Below are 17,835 nucleotides of genomic sequence, written 5' to 3'. Positions count from 1 at the left end.
GTGCAAGAGGCAGCTGGTCGATGTTTCTCTCTCATCGACATTTCTAGCTCTCTATCTCTCTCCCTTCCTCTCTGTAAGAAAAATCAATAAAATATATTTAATACAAAAAAAAAAAAATGAGTTGGTAGTTTAGTTTCAGATCAGAGATGGTATGAAGACTGGGGGAGGGAGCAAGAATAAAACCAAGGGATTTGGCAGTAAAGAAGGATGTAAACAGATTAAGTCTTAAGAGCCATGCATTTCATTAGGCACTGTGCTACGACTAGGAGATTATTAATGCACAAGGGTGACAGCGTCCTTGCCTTATGAAAATTTTTAATCTTGTGGAGGAGGGAATTATTAATGAGTTAGATGCACTATAAGTGTAATGATAGAGAAAAATAAAGATGCTATCAGGATATATAGGAAGGCCTAATTGACTTGGTAGGTGAAGGAAGGATTCCCAGAAGTGGCCTCTAAATTTTCTTATCCTTTTTGAATAGGAGTTAGTCAGAAAAGTTGGGACCAGAGGGAGGGTGGGGAAGGTGAAGGTACACCACAGGGGATGAGCAGAGAGGAAGGCTGTTCCATAGAAGAATAAAAGGTCCAAAGGTCCAGAGATGAGAAAGAACATGGCATGTTTGAGGAAGCAATGGTGGGAGGCAGGGGCAATCACTATGTTAGAATACAAGTGGAAGAATAGCAAGGTATGAGGCAAGATATTAAAGTAAGGGGCTATAGCTGGCCTTATAAATCAGGTTAAGGAATTTGAACTTCATCCCAAGGGGAATGGGAAACAAGGCTTTAATAAAGCAAGGGCTTCAAATAGGCATCTGTATTTTAGGAAAATACTAGTTGCAGTGTAGAGAATGGATTAGAGAGGGGTGAGCTCATAGACAGGACCTGTAGCTACAATCCACATCAGCTATAACAGCCCAACAAAAAAGAATGGAAGTGAGAAACTGAGGAATTAGAATCAGCATGACTTGGTAGTTAACTGTGTTTGATAAGAAAATAGAACGCAGGGATTAAAATTAATTTCCAAAGTACTGACTTGTTCAAGTGAGTGAAAGATGGCATAATTCAGAGAACAAAGGAAGAACTTATAGGAAGGAATTATTTCTGGATATGGGAATTTGAGGAACATACAATGGAATTATAGACAAATGGTATCTATGAAAAAAATTCTATAGATAAGAATTTGGAATTAATCAGTATAAAGATAGTAAATGGAACCAAGAAGTTAGCAGAAATTTCCAGAGGTGTACAAAGTGAGAAAATAAGCAGTCTAGGCCAGAATATTGAGGAAAGTCATTATTAAAGAGGCAGAGAGAGAAGAACAATTGTTAAAAAAATGATTAGGCCCTGGCTGGATAGCTCAGTTGATTAGAGCATCATCCCAATATGCCAAGGTTAGGAGTTCGATCCACAATCAGGGCACATACAAGAATCAAATAATTAATGCATAAATAAGTGGAACAACAAATTGATGTTTCTTTCTCCTTTCCCCTCTCTCAAAATCAATAAATTAAAAAAAAAAAAACACAGGTCAGTAGTTAACCAGTACTAAGAAATGAAGAACAGTAAGACTGTGTTTCAGATAGGTAACTTTTACAGTTTAAAAAGGGAAGTTCTAGTTCCCACCATTCCCCCAACCCCATTAACCTCTACTTCTTTAGCAATTTAATTTTCTTTGTGACACTATATATCTGACATTCATTCATTCCTTCACTATTCAACTGTCTCTCCCCACTAGAATGGTGGTTCTGTTTAGAACAGGGACCTTAAATAGAAAGATATAAAAAACATTCTAGAGGCAAATATCACCAAAATTTGGTGACTAATTAAATGTAGAAAAATGAGAAAAAATAAAGTTTTTAAAGATTACTATAAACAAATGTCATCCTCTTGACTATGATCAATTGCATCAGATATACCAAATCCTAATTTTGCATTAGGATTTGGTATATCTGATGCAAGTCATTTAGCTTTTTCCATTTAATATCCTTTCACTTCCTGAAGTGTTATGAATCTGAAGGCACAGGAATATTTTAGATAGGAAAAGCTATAAATAAATATAGCTTGTATCCTCCACAGCATCTGGAGAGCAAAATATCCAATATATATGGAGCCTTTTTTGGCAGAGCAGAACTTTAATTAAATAAAAGGCTTTCCTAACAAATCCATTCAAAATAGGTGGCAGGCATAGCAGTAAGTACATGGAGACTTCAGAATGAAGTGGAAAGGCTTTAAATTTGAGCTGTGTTATTTAATAACTATGTGATCTCTCTTTTAAGCATCCCAGTTTTCTCATATTCACAGAAATTATATAAATATAAATTTTAGCTGCTGAAAAAAAGACTTTCACAAAGAACATTACAGTCAAATTAGTTGATATATAGTCAAATATGCTTTACTTAAACTCACAAATCCAATGGGGTGCCAACACTAATGCATCTGTTTAGCATTCTTATGTCTGATTCTTATCTCCCACTATTTTCTTTCATAAACCCTCCACTCCAAAAAAGCCCATTTAACTTTTGTCTCATACCTTAAATTTAGCTTATGACATTTCTCTTGCCTCCTCTTCCACTTCAATCCTACTCATTTTTCAAGGCTCTAAATTCTTAACATTTCTCTCAAAATTCTCTTTGACCATCCAAGTTAACAATGATCTCTCCTCTTTTGAATCCGTATAGCTCTTTTCTGTACCCCTCATTTAATAACAAACTGCAATGAGCTTTATAGTTCTTAATTTCTAACTATAAAATCAGTAATGGAAGGCTCTAAACAAAATACTACTTTGTATCACTTAAAGTACCTAACAAAGTTCTCTGCATATAGTATGCACACAATGTTACAAACTGTCTATATGTAGACTCAAAAACACAAAATATTTATTGAAATAGACCCTATGCTCCTCCTCCCATTCTACTATCTATCTGGCTTAGTTATTATAGAGGCAACAGTCACCAATATGTGTTCACCTTGCCTGTAGGCAGACCTTAGCCTTTTCTTCCCATCGCTCAGAGACTGTAAGGAGCTCCTGTAGTTCAGCCATTGCTTTCTCCACAGCATGGTGGGGAGCCAACCCCACCCCAGAGTCTATCAATTTCTTCATGACATCCAAAGTGACTTGTTGTGGATCTGATAGAGTCAGTCTTACTTCATCCAACCAACGAGCCTGCTGTAGCTCTTGCTTTAGTCGTGCTAATTCAGGTAGCTCCACATAGAGACTAGAGCCCATGTCTAACAACATCTGGAGTTTAGAAGAATCTGGGGTTTCATCCATCATGGCCTCTTGAGCACGTTCATGAAACTCTTCCACATCATCCAGCAGATTCTGAAAAGGCCAAAAGAATAAAAATTAAAAATAATTTTAAAAGATAAAAAAATCTGTATGTAATAAACATATCTGATAGGCAATAAAATACATGGTTTTGATAGGCAAAATTATCAATTCTAGAGCACCTAATAATCTCACCGTGATAGTAACAAATAGATATGATAGTTAAGGGTATAAATATGCTTCTCTATAATTATTTACATAGTCATACTTTTAACATATGATTAATTAAAACGTATAAAATGACTTCTGACTTAAATGCAGGCACTAAACAAATACAGCATTAAACAAAACATAAAAAGTTCCTTGTCTTCAAAAAACATACATTTCAATGTAAGTGATCAAATCACTGAATACGTAAATAAAATGTCGAGTTTTTTAAAATGCTATAAAAATAAAATAGGGAAACACAATAGAGAATGAACAGATGGGCAGCATATTACTTTGCAATGGTCATCTGAAAGACAGATGAACCAAAACAAAAATGAAAACGTAGATATGGGAACCTTATGAAGAGCTGGGAAAGAATAGTTCAGGCAGGGCAAATAATTGCAATAGCTTTTAAACAGAAATGAGACTGGTGCTCAATAGTGAATGATAGGGAGCAAAGTAGATAAAGAATAAATGTAATTGAGTAAGCAGAGATCAGATTACATAGTGCTTTGTAGATTATGAGTTTGGATTTCAATGACTTTGGAGAATCACTAGAGGATTTTAACCATGGGGAAGTGACATGATTTGATTTTTTTAATATAATTCTTAATATATTTTTATTAATTTCAGAGAGAAAGGGAGAGGGAGATAGAGAGAGATAGAAACATCAATGATGAGAATCATTGATCAGCTGTCTCCTGCACAACCCCTACTGGGAATCGAGCCCACAACCCGAGCATGTGCCCTTGACCAGAATCAAACCTGGGACCCTTCAGTCTACAGACAGACACTCTATCGACTGAGCCAAACCATCTAGGGCTGTTATGATTTGATTTATATCTTACATGGTCAGTCTGGCTAATGAAAAATAAAACTATCAGGACAGGAAAAGAAAGGAAACCAGATAAGAGGCTGTTGTCATAATTTAATGGAAAGATTCTAGTGGTTTAGAGCAGTTTAAGCAATGGAATTGATGACAAATGGTTTATTTTGGGATTCATTTTGTAGATAATAGTAGCACTTGTTTAGAGATTGGCTGTGGGGTAGGAGGAAAATAAAGGAATCAAATATTTTGATTCATTAAAACACTTTTAGATGCCTTTTAGTCTTCCAAAGGGAAGCAGAGAATATGCAACCAGAAAGTCAAGTCTGGGGAAAAGAAGAATGGCAGAGATGGATATTTGGAACTCAACTGAATATAGGTGATACTTAATGTCAATGTGATTGGACAAATAAGAAGAAATCAAGACCAAGAATAAAAGAAGGGCTAAGTTGCCCAGCCGGTATGACTCAGTGGTTGAGTGTCAACCCATGAACCATGAGGTCAGAGTTTGATTCCCAGTCGGGCACACGTTCCGGGTTGCTGGCTTGATCCCTGGCTCCCGTCAGGGCACATGCAGGGGACAACCCAGTGATTTGTCTCTAACATGAGACACATCAGCTCCTTCCCTTCTCTCTAAATATCAATGAAAAAAATAACTTCGGCCAGAACCGGTTTGGCTCAGTGGATAGAGCGTTGGCCTGCGGACTGAGAGGTCCCGGGTTCGATTCCGGGCAAGGGCATATACCTTGGTTGCGGGCACATCCCCAGTAGGGGGTGTGCAAAAGACAGCTGATCGATGTTTCTCTCTGTCCCTTACCCTTCCTATCTGTAAAAAAAATCAATAAAATATATTTTAAAAATAAAATAAAATAAAATAACTTCGGGTGAAGATTTAAAAAAGAACTGAGACTCCTTATATACTCCACAACCAGAAATCAAAACAAGGAAAAGACAATCAGCAAAGAAAACTAAAGAAAAGGAGTTATGAATGAGCTAAGAAAACCAAAGAATACAGTGTCACAGCTATCGGGTCTAGTAATAATTAATGTCGTTTTTCAACATTCGTTTAAAATCTTGCTTGGCGTTGACTTGTATTGACATAACCTTCAAACACGTGGTATCTACAGAACGTGTGAAGTGCAATTAACAAGTTTTGCTTGAAAAAGTTTGTGTTTGGTTTGGTTTTTGTTGCAGAACTAGGGCTAAGAAGATGGCGGATGAAGAGCATATTCGGCACTGCATGCTTTACAAGTTCCAATTAGGAAGAAAAGCAAGTGAGGCTGCAAAAAACATCTGTAGTGCTCTTGGTCAAGATGCAATTAGTGCCAGAAAATGCCAGCGTTGGTTTGAGAAATTTCGCGAGGGAAATTTTTCGTTAGATGACAAGAGTGGTCGAGGCCGTGTGTCCAATTTTGATCAAGAAGCTCTTCAAGCTCTTTTGGTGCAAAATCCTCAAATTACCCAACAAGAGCTTGCGACAATTTTAAATTGTTCACAAAAAAACAATTTCCAATCAATTGTGTGCACTTGGCAAAGTCCAAAAGTTTGGAAAATGGGTTCCTCATGAGTTGACCGACAACAACCGTAATCAAAGAGTCACAATTTGCAGTTCGCTCCTCTCTCGTCAAAACCGTTTGCCGTTTTTAGAGCAAATTGTTACCAGAGATGAAGAATGGGTGCTGTATGTTAATTTTAAAAGGCGGCCTCAATGGTTGGACAAAAATGAGGCTCCGCAGCCCACGCCAAAACCTGACTTGCATGCGAAAAAAGTGATGTTGTGTGTTTGGTGGAATTTTAAAGGAATTCTTCATTATGAACTTTTACCATCTAACCAAACCATTACAAGTGCAGTGTATAGTGCCCAATTGGAAAGGTTAGCCCAAGCTTTAAGAGAAAAAGAACCCGCGCTGATTAATCGGAAGGGCGTAATTCTTCACCACGATAACGCACGACCGCATACTGCAAGAATCACTGCTGAAAAACTGCGCCACTTGGAATGGGAAGTTCTCCCTCAACCTGCATATTCTCCTGATATTGCCCCTTCCGATTACCATTTGTTTCGTTCTTTGCAAAACTTTCTTCTTGGAAAAAAATTTAATAATGAAGAATGCCTCGAAAATGCATTGACCGAATTTTTTGCATCAAAATCACAAGGATTTTACAACAGAGGGATTAAAATGCTTCCTGAGCGTTGGGCACAAGTAGTAGAAAACAACGGCAACTATATTGTTGATTAAATTTTGTTGTATTGTTTAAATAAATTCGATTTAAAAAAGTATTAGAAAACGACATTAATTATTACTAGACCTAATATTTAAAGAAGAAAATCTCTCAGGGCCCACCCAGTGTGGCTCAGTGGATGAGCTTTGGGCCAAGCACCAAAAGGTCACCATTTTGATTCCTGATCAGAGCACATGCCCAGGCTGCAGGCTTGATCCCCAGCAGTGGGATGCACAGGAAACAGCCAATCTAAGTGATTTTTCTCTCTCATTGATGTTTCTATCTTTCTCCCTCCCACTTCCTCTCTCTCAAAAAAAAAAAAAAATCAACAAAAACATTTTGTTTTAAATCAAAAGAAAAAAGAAAATCTCTTAAGAAGGAAAGTATGGTCAAATGCTTGTACAAACTGGAGTAAGACAAAAACACTATTGATACAAATTTCACAAAGTTGTTAACCTTGATTAAAAAAAAAAAAAAAAAAACATTTTAGCTATCCTACCCACAGCCAAATCACAAAAAACAAACCACAAACTATCAAAAGGTTACTAACTGTGCAGAGTGAGATATTTGAAATATACTGCTTAATATATTTGACTTCACATTATCATTAAACCATCAGAGCCCTGATAATGTCAGAGCTCTTCATTTTTTAAAATTCACTGATATATTCAAGTTATTTTAAATAATTTCTTAAATTTCAATTACATCTAAGTTAAATGGGGCTTCTGACCTAAATTTAATACAGAAATAAAATTATAACTAGCAATAATTTCAGAATTTAAAAGAGGGAATTATAGGCTAAGAATGAAACCAAGAGATCCTTACTACCCACTAAAAAAACTTAAATAGCAGCATTTATGTAAGAAAAGAGAACAAAAAACTAGTCTAGACACACTATTCAGTTTACCCAAAATTGTAGCCCATACTACAAAGGAATTTACCCAATTAAAGAATGTAATACTTCACCTTTACTTGTCGAGCTTGGCTAATGACACATGGAAGGCTAAAAAGTTGCTGGACAAAGGCCTTCAATTCTTCCACTGTCAGTTTGGTCCGAGTCCTCCCACAATCAGGGCTCTGCCTGATGTAAAATAATATAAACATAAGAAAAATTCAGTTATTCTGATATCAAAAGGGCCTCTAATCTCTTTGTAATTCTCACCCAAGCAATCCCAAAATATTGTTTGACGATTCCACTTGCAATGGTGATAATCACTTCCAAATTAGGTTTTTTAGCTCTATAGTTAAAGCTAAAAGCTCAAAGACTCAACTCTCCAAGTTTTAGTTCCTCCAATCCTAAAACTACTAAATATTTTAAACATTCAATAAATTCTTCACAGTAAAATATTAGGTTCACTGATAAAACTGAATGCTTTATCTCAAGAAGCTTAAGATGAGGAACAAGGGCAATATAACTGGTTTAGGAAACAAACCCTCTGAAGCTCATTCACAATTCTGTTTGTGTGTATATTTTTCTTTAAAAAAGCGGGGGGAGGAGCTCCTAAGCTTTCACCAGATTTTCTAAGGGGGTCAGTGACCCAATGACAGGTGAAGATTTGCTGATCAATGTCTCTAAGAAAGGTTTTCTGATAAAATAGAAGATAAAGGTGCACAATAATTTAAAACCCAATGTAAATTGCTATAGAGAAAGCCATTCAGACACAAGGAATGTGTTAGAATGAATATGAAGCACTACAGAAAATGAAATACATACGAATTACATTAAATCAAGGGCAAAATCTTTTGTGCTCCTTAATAACAAGCTTCCACTGAATCCCATAAGGTTACCCTTTGCTGCCATCTGCCTTCAGCCTATTGTATTATATATTTACTTACAAATATTTATTGCCTAGCTACTATGTGTCAGGCATTGTTCTAAGCACAAGACTTATAGCAATAAAAAATATATAATAATGAAAAAACATACATTCTAGTGGGTTGGGGGAAAAAGGTGATAGACAATAAATAAGTAAATTAGTATAATAGGAGGTGACATGGCTAGAAGAAAAATAAAGCAGAAGACTGCAGTTTTATAAAGGGCTGTCAGAGAAGGCCTCTACAAGAATGTGACATCTGAAAAAGACTTGAAAGAAGTATGGAGACCAGACATCTGGATATCAGGGAAAGAGAACTCAAAGCAGAGTGAAGAGAGGTGTGAAGGCACTAAGTAGGAACACTTTTGGTGTGAATGAACAGTAAATGGAAGAGGGTTGCAAAATGAAACAAGCAAGAAAGGAAGTAGGAGTTATCGCATAACTGCAGGAGAGAGGGACACAGACAGAAGAGGTCAAAGTTGATGAAGGACCTCAAAAGCAAGTTAAAATTTTGACTTTTACTCTGGAAAAAACAAAACAAAAAGGAGCCAAAGCCGGTTTGGCTCAGTGGTAGAGCGTCGGTCTGCGGACTGAAAGATCCCAGGTTCGATTCCAGTCAAGGGCATATACATTGGTTTCGGGCACATCCCCGGTGAGGGGTGTGCAGGAGGCGGCTGGTCGATGTTTCTCTCTCATCGATGTTTCTGGCTCTCTATCTCTCTCCCTTCCTCTCTGTAAAAAATCAATAAAATAAAATTTTAAAAAATTTTAAAAATTTTAAAAAAAGGAAACCATTAAAGAATTCAACTCTTCTTAGTCTTACCTGTGTTTCTGCTTTTTGCTCAAAAGCAGTTGAGCCACAGAAGCACAGGTCTCAGCCTCTTTTACAGCATCCCTGAGTTTTCTGAAGAGATCATTCTCTGGGTATTTCCTATCCTCAGCATCTTCCAGCATTACTCGTAATTCAATCAAATCTGTAAAGATAAATAAAAAGCCATATATTATGACCATGTAGGCATAAAAAGTCATTTATAAATCTTAAGTAATCTCTCTTAAGTGAATCATCAACCTATTAGCAAAAACCTACTGCAACTGTGAGAAAACCTCACTAATGCAATAAAAACGTATTCTAATTCTTATAAAGTCTCTCAGGTAAGCCAAGTTTTCTTTCTCAATAAGCCTTTAATGTTAGCCTACTGGTAACAATGGCTCCTCAAAACAAAACATAGTATATCTACTGCAAGTTAGTTATCTATCCCATTTTACATCAACTTTTTCACGTAAAGATTCTCAAATAGAAAATTAAGACTATAATCAACCAAACCATTAATCTCAAATATCATACAAAGCGTAGGATTTTTGCTTAATGGAGGAAAAACACATTTAAAACGGCCTCTTTCAAAATAACAATTTCAGTGTAACCTTTCTTGTGGTTGAAGTTGGCAGATAATGCTTCAGTGACTCGACTGACCCAAGTGTCATAGGACTGTGCCCTGACTTTCACACCATATAGCAGAGAAGGAAGGTCCTCTAATGGGTAGCGATATCTAAAAACAAAACAAAACAACATGGAAATAAAAACTTCAAAACCCAACAACTTGAAAGTAAACAATTTTAAGTACAATCAGCTTAAGTACAATAGCCAGAGGAATGGGGTCTTGGTACACATAAAGAGAAAATCAAAGAAACCACAGATAAAAACATGTGAAATTAACTGATAAAGAAACTAATTTTAGTTGCCCAAGTTTAGGGCCAACTTTAAAGAACTGTTCTCAAAGTAGGAAGGTAGATTAAAAAAAAAATTATCAGCCCAGAAAAAGAGGAGGAATTACAAAGAGCAACACTAATTCTTGGTTTTAAAAGAGGGTAATGGAAGTTTAACAAGAAACTTCTGAATACCTAAGACATTTCTTCTGCATGGGGCAGGGACACAGATCAGTTGGATGGTACAGACACACAAGCCGCTCAGGATTACAGGAACAAGTGAGAGCAGAGAGAAAACATGTGGTTCTGCATTCTGAACACTGCCGCTCATCATCAGGAACAAGCTCAAACACTTCTTCTTCTGACATCAGGACACCCTGAAATATAATTAATGTAATTAGATCAAGTCTTTCTAGTCTTTCAAGCATCAAAGAACTTAATTTTTTAATTTAATTTTTATCTTTTGATTTCAGAGAGAGGGAAAAGGAAAGATAGTTGGTGAGAGAGAGAGAAACACCAATTTGTCGGTACACATTTTTATGCATTCATTCATTGGTTGATTCTCATGTGTCCTGAGCTGGGATCGAACCCATAACCTTGGTATATTCTTGGGACAACACTCTAACCAACTGGGCCAGTACCTAAATTTTTTTCTATGGGTAAATCTCTGACTTAAGATATAAATGTGGGAGGTACAATGGCACTTCATCAAAATACTTTCTAAAAATAATCATTAGTAATTTTTTTTTAAGTGAGCAAGACTTAATCTTGGTATCTAAGAATGCACATTTGACTGACTGACTGACTGATAAAACTATTTTTAAAATGCAAGGAAGTTATTACTACAAAGGTCAAAACAGTCAAGGAAGTTGTAATTGGGAGATACTTTTGAGTAGCTGACCAAGTTCTATTTCCTAACCAGAATTGTGATAACAACAAAGTTTACTGTGTAACAACTCATAAAGCCATATGGTTATGTTCTCTTTAAAATAAGAAAAATTACTGTCCCCATGGACAACACACCTTTGATCAGATACATTAATAATCTACGATCTGAAAATAATACTGACATGTATAAACATATGCAAGGATAAAGAAGTATAAAATTACTTAAACTATGCAAATGAAAATATAATCTACTTCAGAAAGGTAGCAAAAAGAAAGTTAACTGCCCTGGTCGGTGTGACTCAGTTGGCTACAGTGTGTCCCATGCACCAGAAGATTGTGGGTTCGATTCCCAGTCGAGTAGTGTACAGGAGGCAACCAATCGATTGGATATGTTTCTCTCTCTCTCCTTCTCTAATATAAATAGTAATAATAATAATAATAATAAAGAAAAGAAAGTTAATCATTATGCAGTTTAAGAAAATAAAAACACTTGAAGTGCCATTTTACAAAGACTTCCATTTAATATATATAATGGCTCCCTTTATGGCATGGATAAAGAACCTATTTTCTGTGAAGGGCCATTTGGATATTTATAACTCCATTGGAAAGCAATGCAAAATTATCAACTAAAAATCAGCCTGCTATATTTAGTCAAACATTTAATTAACTCACCCCTGAAGCATTGGCAGGGCCAAACTAAATGATTTCTTGTGCCTTATGTGATCTGTGGGCTGGACATCCCCATTCCTGCTTTATAATTTCTATTTACTTGTGCAAGGCACTTATAAAACTAACTAGAGGCCTGATGCACAAAACTTGTGCAAGAGTAGGCCTTCCCAGCCTTGGCTGCCTCGGCCACCCTTACAGCCCCAGCCAAGCCCCAGCTTCATCTAGAAGGTCGTCCAGAAGGTCATCCTGACTGTCATTCTGCTGTTTGGCCATTTGGTCGTTTTGCATATGACACTTTTATTATAGACTATAAAGGCCCAGTACATGAATTAATGCACAGGTGAGGTCCCTCTGGGTAGCCTGCAGTTGGGCTGAAACCCGCAGTCCAATGCCACTGTAGCTCCTATCTGCTGCTCCCGCTCATCCCAGCCCCACTGTATCTGCCACAGGCTCACGCCCAATCAGTCCTGATTGGGAGAGGTGCGTACTGCTGCAGCAAGCGCTCACCAGCCATAAGCCCTGGGTCTGGCACTCTCCTAAAAGGTGTGGCCTACAGGATCCATCTGAAGCCAGCTGACATCCCCCGAGGGGTCCCAGATTGCGAGAGAACACAGGCAAGACTCAGGGACCCTACTGGTGCACAATCTGGCTGGGATGGAACCTGGAAGGGCTCCAGGGTGTGTCCGGCCTATCTCGCTCAGTACCAATTGACTGGATGCCAGCAGTAAGCTAATCTACTGGTTGGAGCATCTGCCCCCTGGTTGTCAGTGCATGTCATAGCAAGCAGTTGAGCAGCCTTAGCATATCATTAGCATATTACACTTTGATTGGTTGTTTGGTTGTTCTGCCATTAGGTCTATTTGCATATTCCACTGATCATTTATTAACTGGCAGGCACAATCAGTATCTTTGTATATATAAAACAATAGTACACTAAAAAATGTGATTGGTTGATTGCTTAAGAGAGAGGAAGAGGGTTACAGAAATGTCAATTTATTGTTCCATTTTTTATGCATTCAATGAGACTAAAAGCTGGTTCTCTAAAAAATTCAATAAAATTGATAATCTTCTAGCCAGGCCAACTAAGAAAAAAAGAGAACACAAATTACTAACAACAAAAATGAAAAAGGAGACATCACTACAGATCATAGAAAAAAAGGATAATAAAGGAATATTATAAACCCTATGCCTATAAATTTTATAGCCTAGATCGAGGAGACCCAATTCCTTGAAAGACATAAGCTGTCAAAACTCATACAAGAAGAAACAGAAAGATCCAAGATGACAGTGGGGAGGTGGAAGCTCACCCCTTCCCAGAACCAAACTGGAATTACAACTACTAGAATAATCAACCTGAATACCCAAATGAACAATAGATGAACAGAAATCTTATAACAAAGGACTTAGCAAAGAAGTCATATCGAGACTGGTAGGCAAGTCAAAGACATGAAAAGGGCTGGCACAACTCTTAAAACTGGCAGTGGAGACTCCAGAGGGATATCTCAGTTACAAAAGTGTCCCCCTGAGAAGCATGGGTCTCAATCCCATGCTGGGCTCCAGCCCAGAGCACTAGAGCTGGGAGGGAGCCCACACATAACATCTGGCTGAGAAAACTGGCAGGGACTCTATCTACCACTGAGGTAAAGGAGTCAGCTAGAGATACAGGCACCCTCTTAAAGGACCAACACAAAAAATTTCTATCGCAGCCACTCACCCTGGGCTAAGGAAGAGGGAGAGTTGTGGGTGGAAATCAGTCTACAGTCCTGTGAGGAGAAATTGAGGTTTATGGATCTTGGGAGAGAGCTGAAGGGACAACCATCATGATTCTTCTATATCCCTGTCCCTTCCTCTCTGTAAAAAAATCAATTTTATATATATTAAAGGCAAACTAAAGAAAATAGATTACTATTTTTCTGGAAGGGGTGTGAGATGGGATAAGAGGTGAGGATCACAAGGACATAAGGACACTTCTGAAGGTGATATGTCCATTATATAGATTGTGAAAAGGTTTCTTTGGGGGAGGGGGGTGTGAAAATGTATGTATATGTGTGTGTATATGTGTATCTACACTAATAAAAGAGTAAGATGCAAATTGACCATACCTTCACGACATCCACCAGCCAATCAGGTGTGAGTATGCAAATTAACCCAATAAAGATGGTGGGTTAATTTGCATGCACAGGCATTGAGCGGCTGAGGGTGGGGTGGAATGCTTGCATCATTGCCAATGCGACAACATAGGCGTTCCACACTGTTCTGGGCCTCTGGGCAGCATGGGAAGGCAGAAAGGCAGCTCCAGGCCAGAGCAAAGGCGGTGCTGGCAGCCAGGGGAAGGCCCTTTCTTGCACAAATCTACATGCACATATATATATATGATCAAACTTCAAATTATACACTATAAACAGGTGTTTTTTGCATATCAATTATACCTCAACCAAACTATTTTAAAAAATGGAAACATGCCCTGGACGTGTGCTCAATAGACTGTGCACCAAAAGGCTGCCAGTTCGATTCCTGGCAAGGCACATGCCCAGTTTGAGGGCCCGATCCCCAGTGGGGGGTGTGCAGCAGGCAGCCAATCAATATTTCACTCTCATATCAATGTTTCTCTCTCTTTCCCTTCCTCTTTCTCTTAAACATACACACACACACACACACACACACACACACACACGAATATGGAAACAGAATCAGTAGAGAAAGTTGGCTGTGCAAGAGCAGAAGGGATCATATTATAAATCCAGTAACACTAGCTATGAAGGGAGTTTTGAGAATGGGTCAAGATAAGGCTGAAGACAGATATTTCCCCATATATTTACCATTTCAAGATCCAACCCTTGGTTATTCAGTTCTTTCTATTCATTAAATTATTTGGAGCGGTGGGAGAAAGGGAGGGGAGGGGAGGAGGAGTGACAGATTAAATTACAAATTCTATTTCTGGTGCTTGACAGTCTGAAATCACACAAATATAACTTTCATTCAATTACAAAGCTCAGAGACAAAAGAGTGATTTGAACTTTCTTGTTTGAAGAAATAATACTATATGTAGATTTTTTCATGTAACTTTAAATTTTTTATTTTTAATCCTCACCCAAGAATATGCTTATTGATTTTAGGGGGAGGGGGTGAGAGAGAAAGAAACATCAATGTGAGAAACATCTGTTGGCTTCCTACCTAGGTATGTACTCTGATTGGGAATCAAACCTGCAACCTTTTGGTATATGGGATAACATTCCAACCAACTGAACCACAATGGCCATGGCTATGTAGGAGAGAAATATATATATTCTCTCCTACATAGATATATAGATAGATAGATAGATAGATAGATAGATATAGATATAGATATAGATATAGATATAGATATATAGATATATAGATATAGATAGATAGATAGATATTTCCTATCTAACAGGATTCTATTTTTAAATATGTACAGATGAGGACATAAAGAGTCTTAAACTTTATCAACTTGAAGAAACCAACATGGCAAGTATAGAAAGATGAAACATTTTTTAAATTAGTGATTTTTGTGTTCAACTTCTAAAGAGATCAAAGATAAAATGAACTTTTTTTTATAAGATTCAATTTTTTTTTCTATTTCATAAACAGTATCAAGTACAGGATACGTGCTCACCATTTGTACAACAGACTCCCTTAATCTTGTCTCTTCTTCAGTCATCAGAGTCAATTCTTTGCACACCATTGCAGCCAACCCCACATCTAAGCATTCTGGATCTGCTGCCATTTTAAAAATGAGTTCCTCATGTGAAAAGACACAATGGCGCCTTAGCCGTCGGTAATGATTGACACACTGACGCCCAATGGGCAACTGAAAACAAGACAAGATTCTCAAATTAAATTACTTGCTTATCGCATATTCCAGAACAGAACCACTATTTACCCTTCAGAGCCTCTTATTATAAAAATGACAGAATAATAAACTCCATTTGAACATTTATTGAATATATCACAGCCTTCTTCTAAAGAGTATCAAGAGCTTTCACGTATATAATTTCATATGTGTGGTTGTTGTTTTTTTTAATTAAAAAAATTTTTTTCATGGCAAGGAGATTTTATTTTTTTTTTTTTAATAATTTATTGATTTTTTACAGAGAGGAAGGGAGAGGGATAGAGAGTTAGAAATATCGATGAGAGAGAAACATCGACCAGCTGCCTCCTGCACACCCCCTACTGGGGATGTGTCTGCAACCAACGTACATGCCCTTGACCGGAATCGAACCTGGGACCCTTAGAGTCCGCAGGCCAACACACTATCCACTGAGGCAAACTGGTTAGGACCACATGTGTGGTTTTATTAAGTAAATCTTAGCATCTTTACATACATTGGTCCAGTGAAATTTAAAAAGCTACCCAAGGTCAAATAACAATAAAAGTAATAAGCAAATTAGCCCAGCTGGTGTGGCTCAATGGTTAAGCATCAACACATGAACCTAATAGGGGGCTTACACAAGGCAGCCGATCAATGATATTTCTCTCTCCTGGTGTTTCTATCTCTTCCTTCCTCTCTCTCGCTCCCCAAAATCAATAAAAACATTTTTTAAAAGCAAATTAAAGGCAGAAACCATCTCTAATATCTGAATCATCTCCATTGCACACCCTATACCGAACCAAGGAGCAAGTAAATCATAAACAATCAATAAGTGTTAGCTGAATTTTTGTTTTTGAATTTTTAAAATAGAGTTCAAACCCAAGACAAAGTCCTAAATTTGGTCTTGTTCTTGCTGCTTCCTAAGCCTAATAAGAAAGAAGTTTATAATTACTAGATTAAATAAGATTATTCATTACATCATTTCATTCACTAGTCAAGAAAACAAAAATGATTAATCATGAAATTTAATAAATTAAGGTATCCACAGAAAGTATAAGATCCAATATTACTAAAGAATATTCTCTAGGAGCTCCAGTGGCACAATCGGTTAGCGCGGTACTTATAAAACTATCCTCCAAAATGTTGAGAGGTGATAGAAAAATAACATCACTAAGAAAATCAAAGTAAAAAAGACTGTATTATAAACTTGCAGTCTTTCCTCAACCAACATGACACAACTATAACTGACTATTTTTTATAATACCTTGTACAAAAACAAAATAGCAATCACTGGCATTATCATTTACAAAGAAGTTCAGCCCATAGAGATCTCAACATTACAGTTACTCTTTAAAGTAATTTTTTAAGGGATTAAAGAAACATTAAATGGCAAGAATAAAAACACCAAATTGTCCACCAGAAGAAAATAATAAAGGGATATTTAAAAATAAAAGCATAGAACTAGGTATTTGAAAATACAGTACAATTCTTAAGAAGAAATGGTCATCTTTATAAAATCCCAAAGTGCTCAGAGAAAGCAAAAACTTAAGGAGCCATATTCTCTCAAAAAAGAGAAATTCAGAAAATATAAACTGACAATTTAAAATTAAAACAGAATGGAGAAAATAATGAATAAATGAGAACTATGAAATCTTCCAAATAAAAACCATTATGGAAACTCTAACTGAACTTTCTAAATTAGCACAGCCACTCCAGTCTCTACTGAAATATTCATGAACCCTCCCCTCCCACCCTAAGCAAATACGGCAACCAGATGCATTTTCCAGGGATGTTAGTAGACGTACAACAGCTACTTGCTATAGAACAGACCCAGTCAGCAGTACAGAAGTTCACAGCTTCAGCGAAGTTGTAGCCCTGATTAAATCCAGAATGATAGGCACGAGGAAACGTCACAACAAACTCTCCAGCACACTGATTGGTCCTGTACACCTAAATGCAAATTCAAGACAGTGGTACAAAACAAAATAAAGACAACAAAAAAGGGAGACAGATTTGATCAGTCAGTTTCAAAAACATTTTCTAAAATTGAAAACAATAAACAATTAACCTACACACACTAGGAAAAAAAAATATCAGGTTTAAGAAGCAGCCAGAATTTCACCTCTTAAAGTAATCACTGATAACAAAATTATAATAATTCATGATAAAAATTAGCAGCCAAAAGAAATTCTCAAAGAGAAAATGTTACTCTCACAAAGCTACTATTTTCCAGTAACTTGATAAAGAGGACTTAATTCCTTTTATCCTTGTGTTGTAAATAGAGGTAAAGCATAGAACTTCCTCCTACTCTTGGGTAATTTTTTGGAACTGGACTAATTGATTAGGACATATAAATATGGAGATATCCCCAAAATCAGTTTTTCTAAATCTCACTTCATTTCACAAT

The 17,835-nt window shown here is 36.9% G+C and overlaps 1 protein-coding gene across 3 annotated transcripts in view; it reads right to left on the bottom strand.

Moving 5' to 3' along the window:
- The window catches only part of KDM5A (lysine demethylase 5A), a 103,586-nt gene that overhangs the window by 42,394 nt on the left and 43,357 nt on the right, over positions 1–17,835 (bottom strand). For all 3 annotated transcript variants that reach the window (XM_084878384.1, XM_084878382.1, XM_084878383.1), the window contains 7 exons: positions 17,259–17,378; positions 15,234–15,428; positions 10,235–10,416; positions 9,758–9,882; positions 9,159–9,309; positions 7,488–7,602; positions 2,967–3,322 (listed from right to left, as the gene is read on the bottom strand). In XM_084878384.1, the coding sequence (XP_084734510.1) occupies positions 2,967–3,322; positions 7,488–7,602; positions 9,159–9,309; positions 9,758–9,882; positions 10,235–10,416; positions 15,234–15,428; positions 17,259–17,378 (1,244 nt within the window). The remainder of the gene's footprint in view (positions 1–2,966; positions 3,323–7,487; positions 7,603–9,158; positions 9,310–9,757; positions 9,883–10,234; positions 10,417–15,233; positions 15,429–17,258; positions 17,379–17,835) is intronic.

This window comes from Pipistrellus hanaki (assembly GCF_964339955.1).
Source record: "Pipistrellus hanaki genome assembly, chromosome: 3".
Taxonomy (NCBI): domain Eukaryota; kingdom Metazoa; phylum Chordata; class Mammalia; order Chiroptera; family Vespertilionidae; genus Pipistrellus; species Pipistrellus hanaki.
This window is presented reverse-complemented; position numbering and strand designations above follow the sequence as displayed.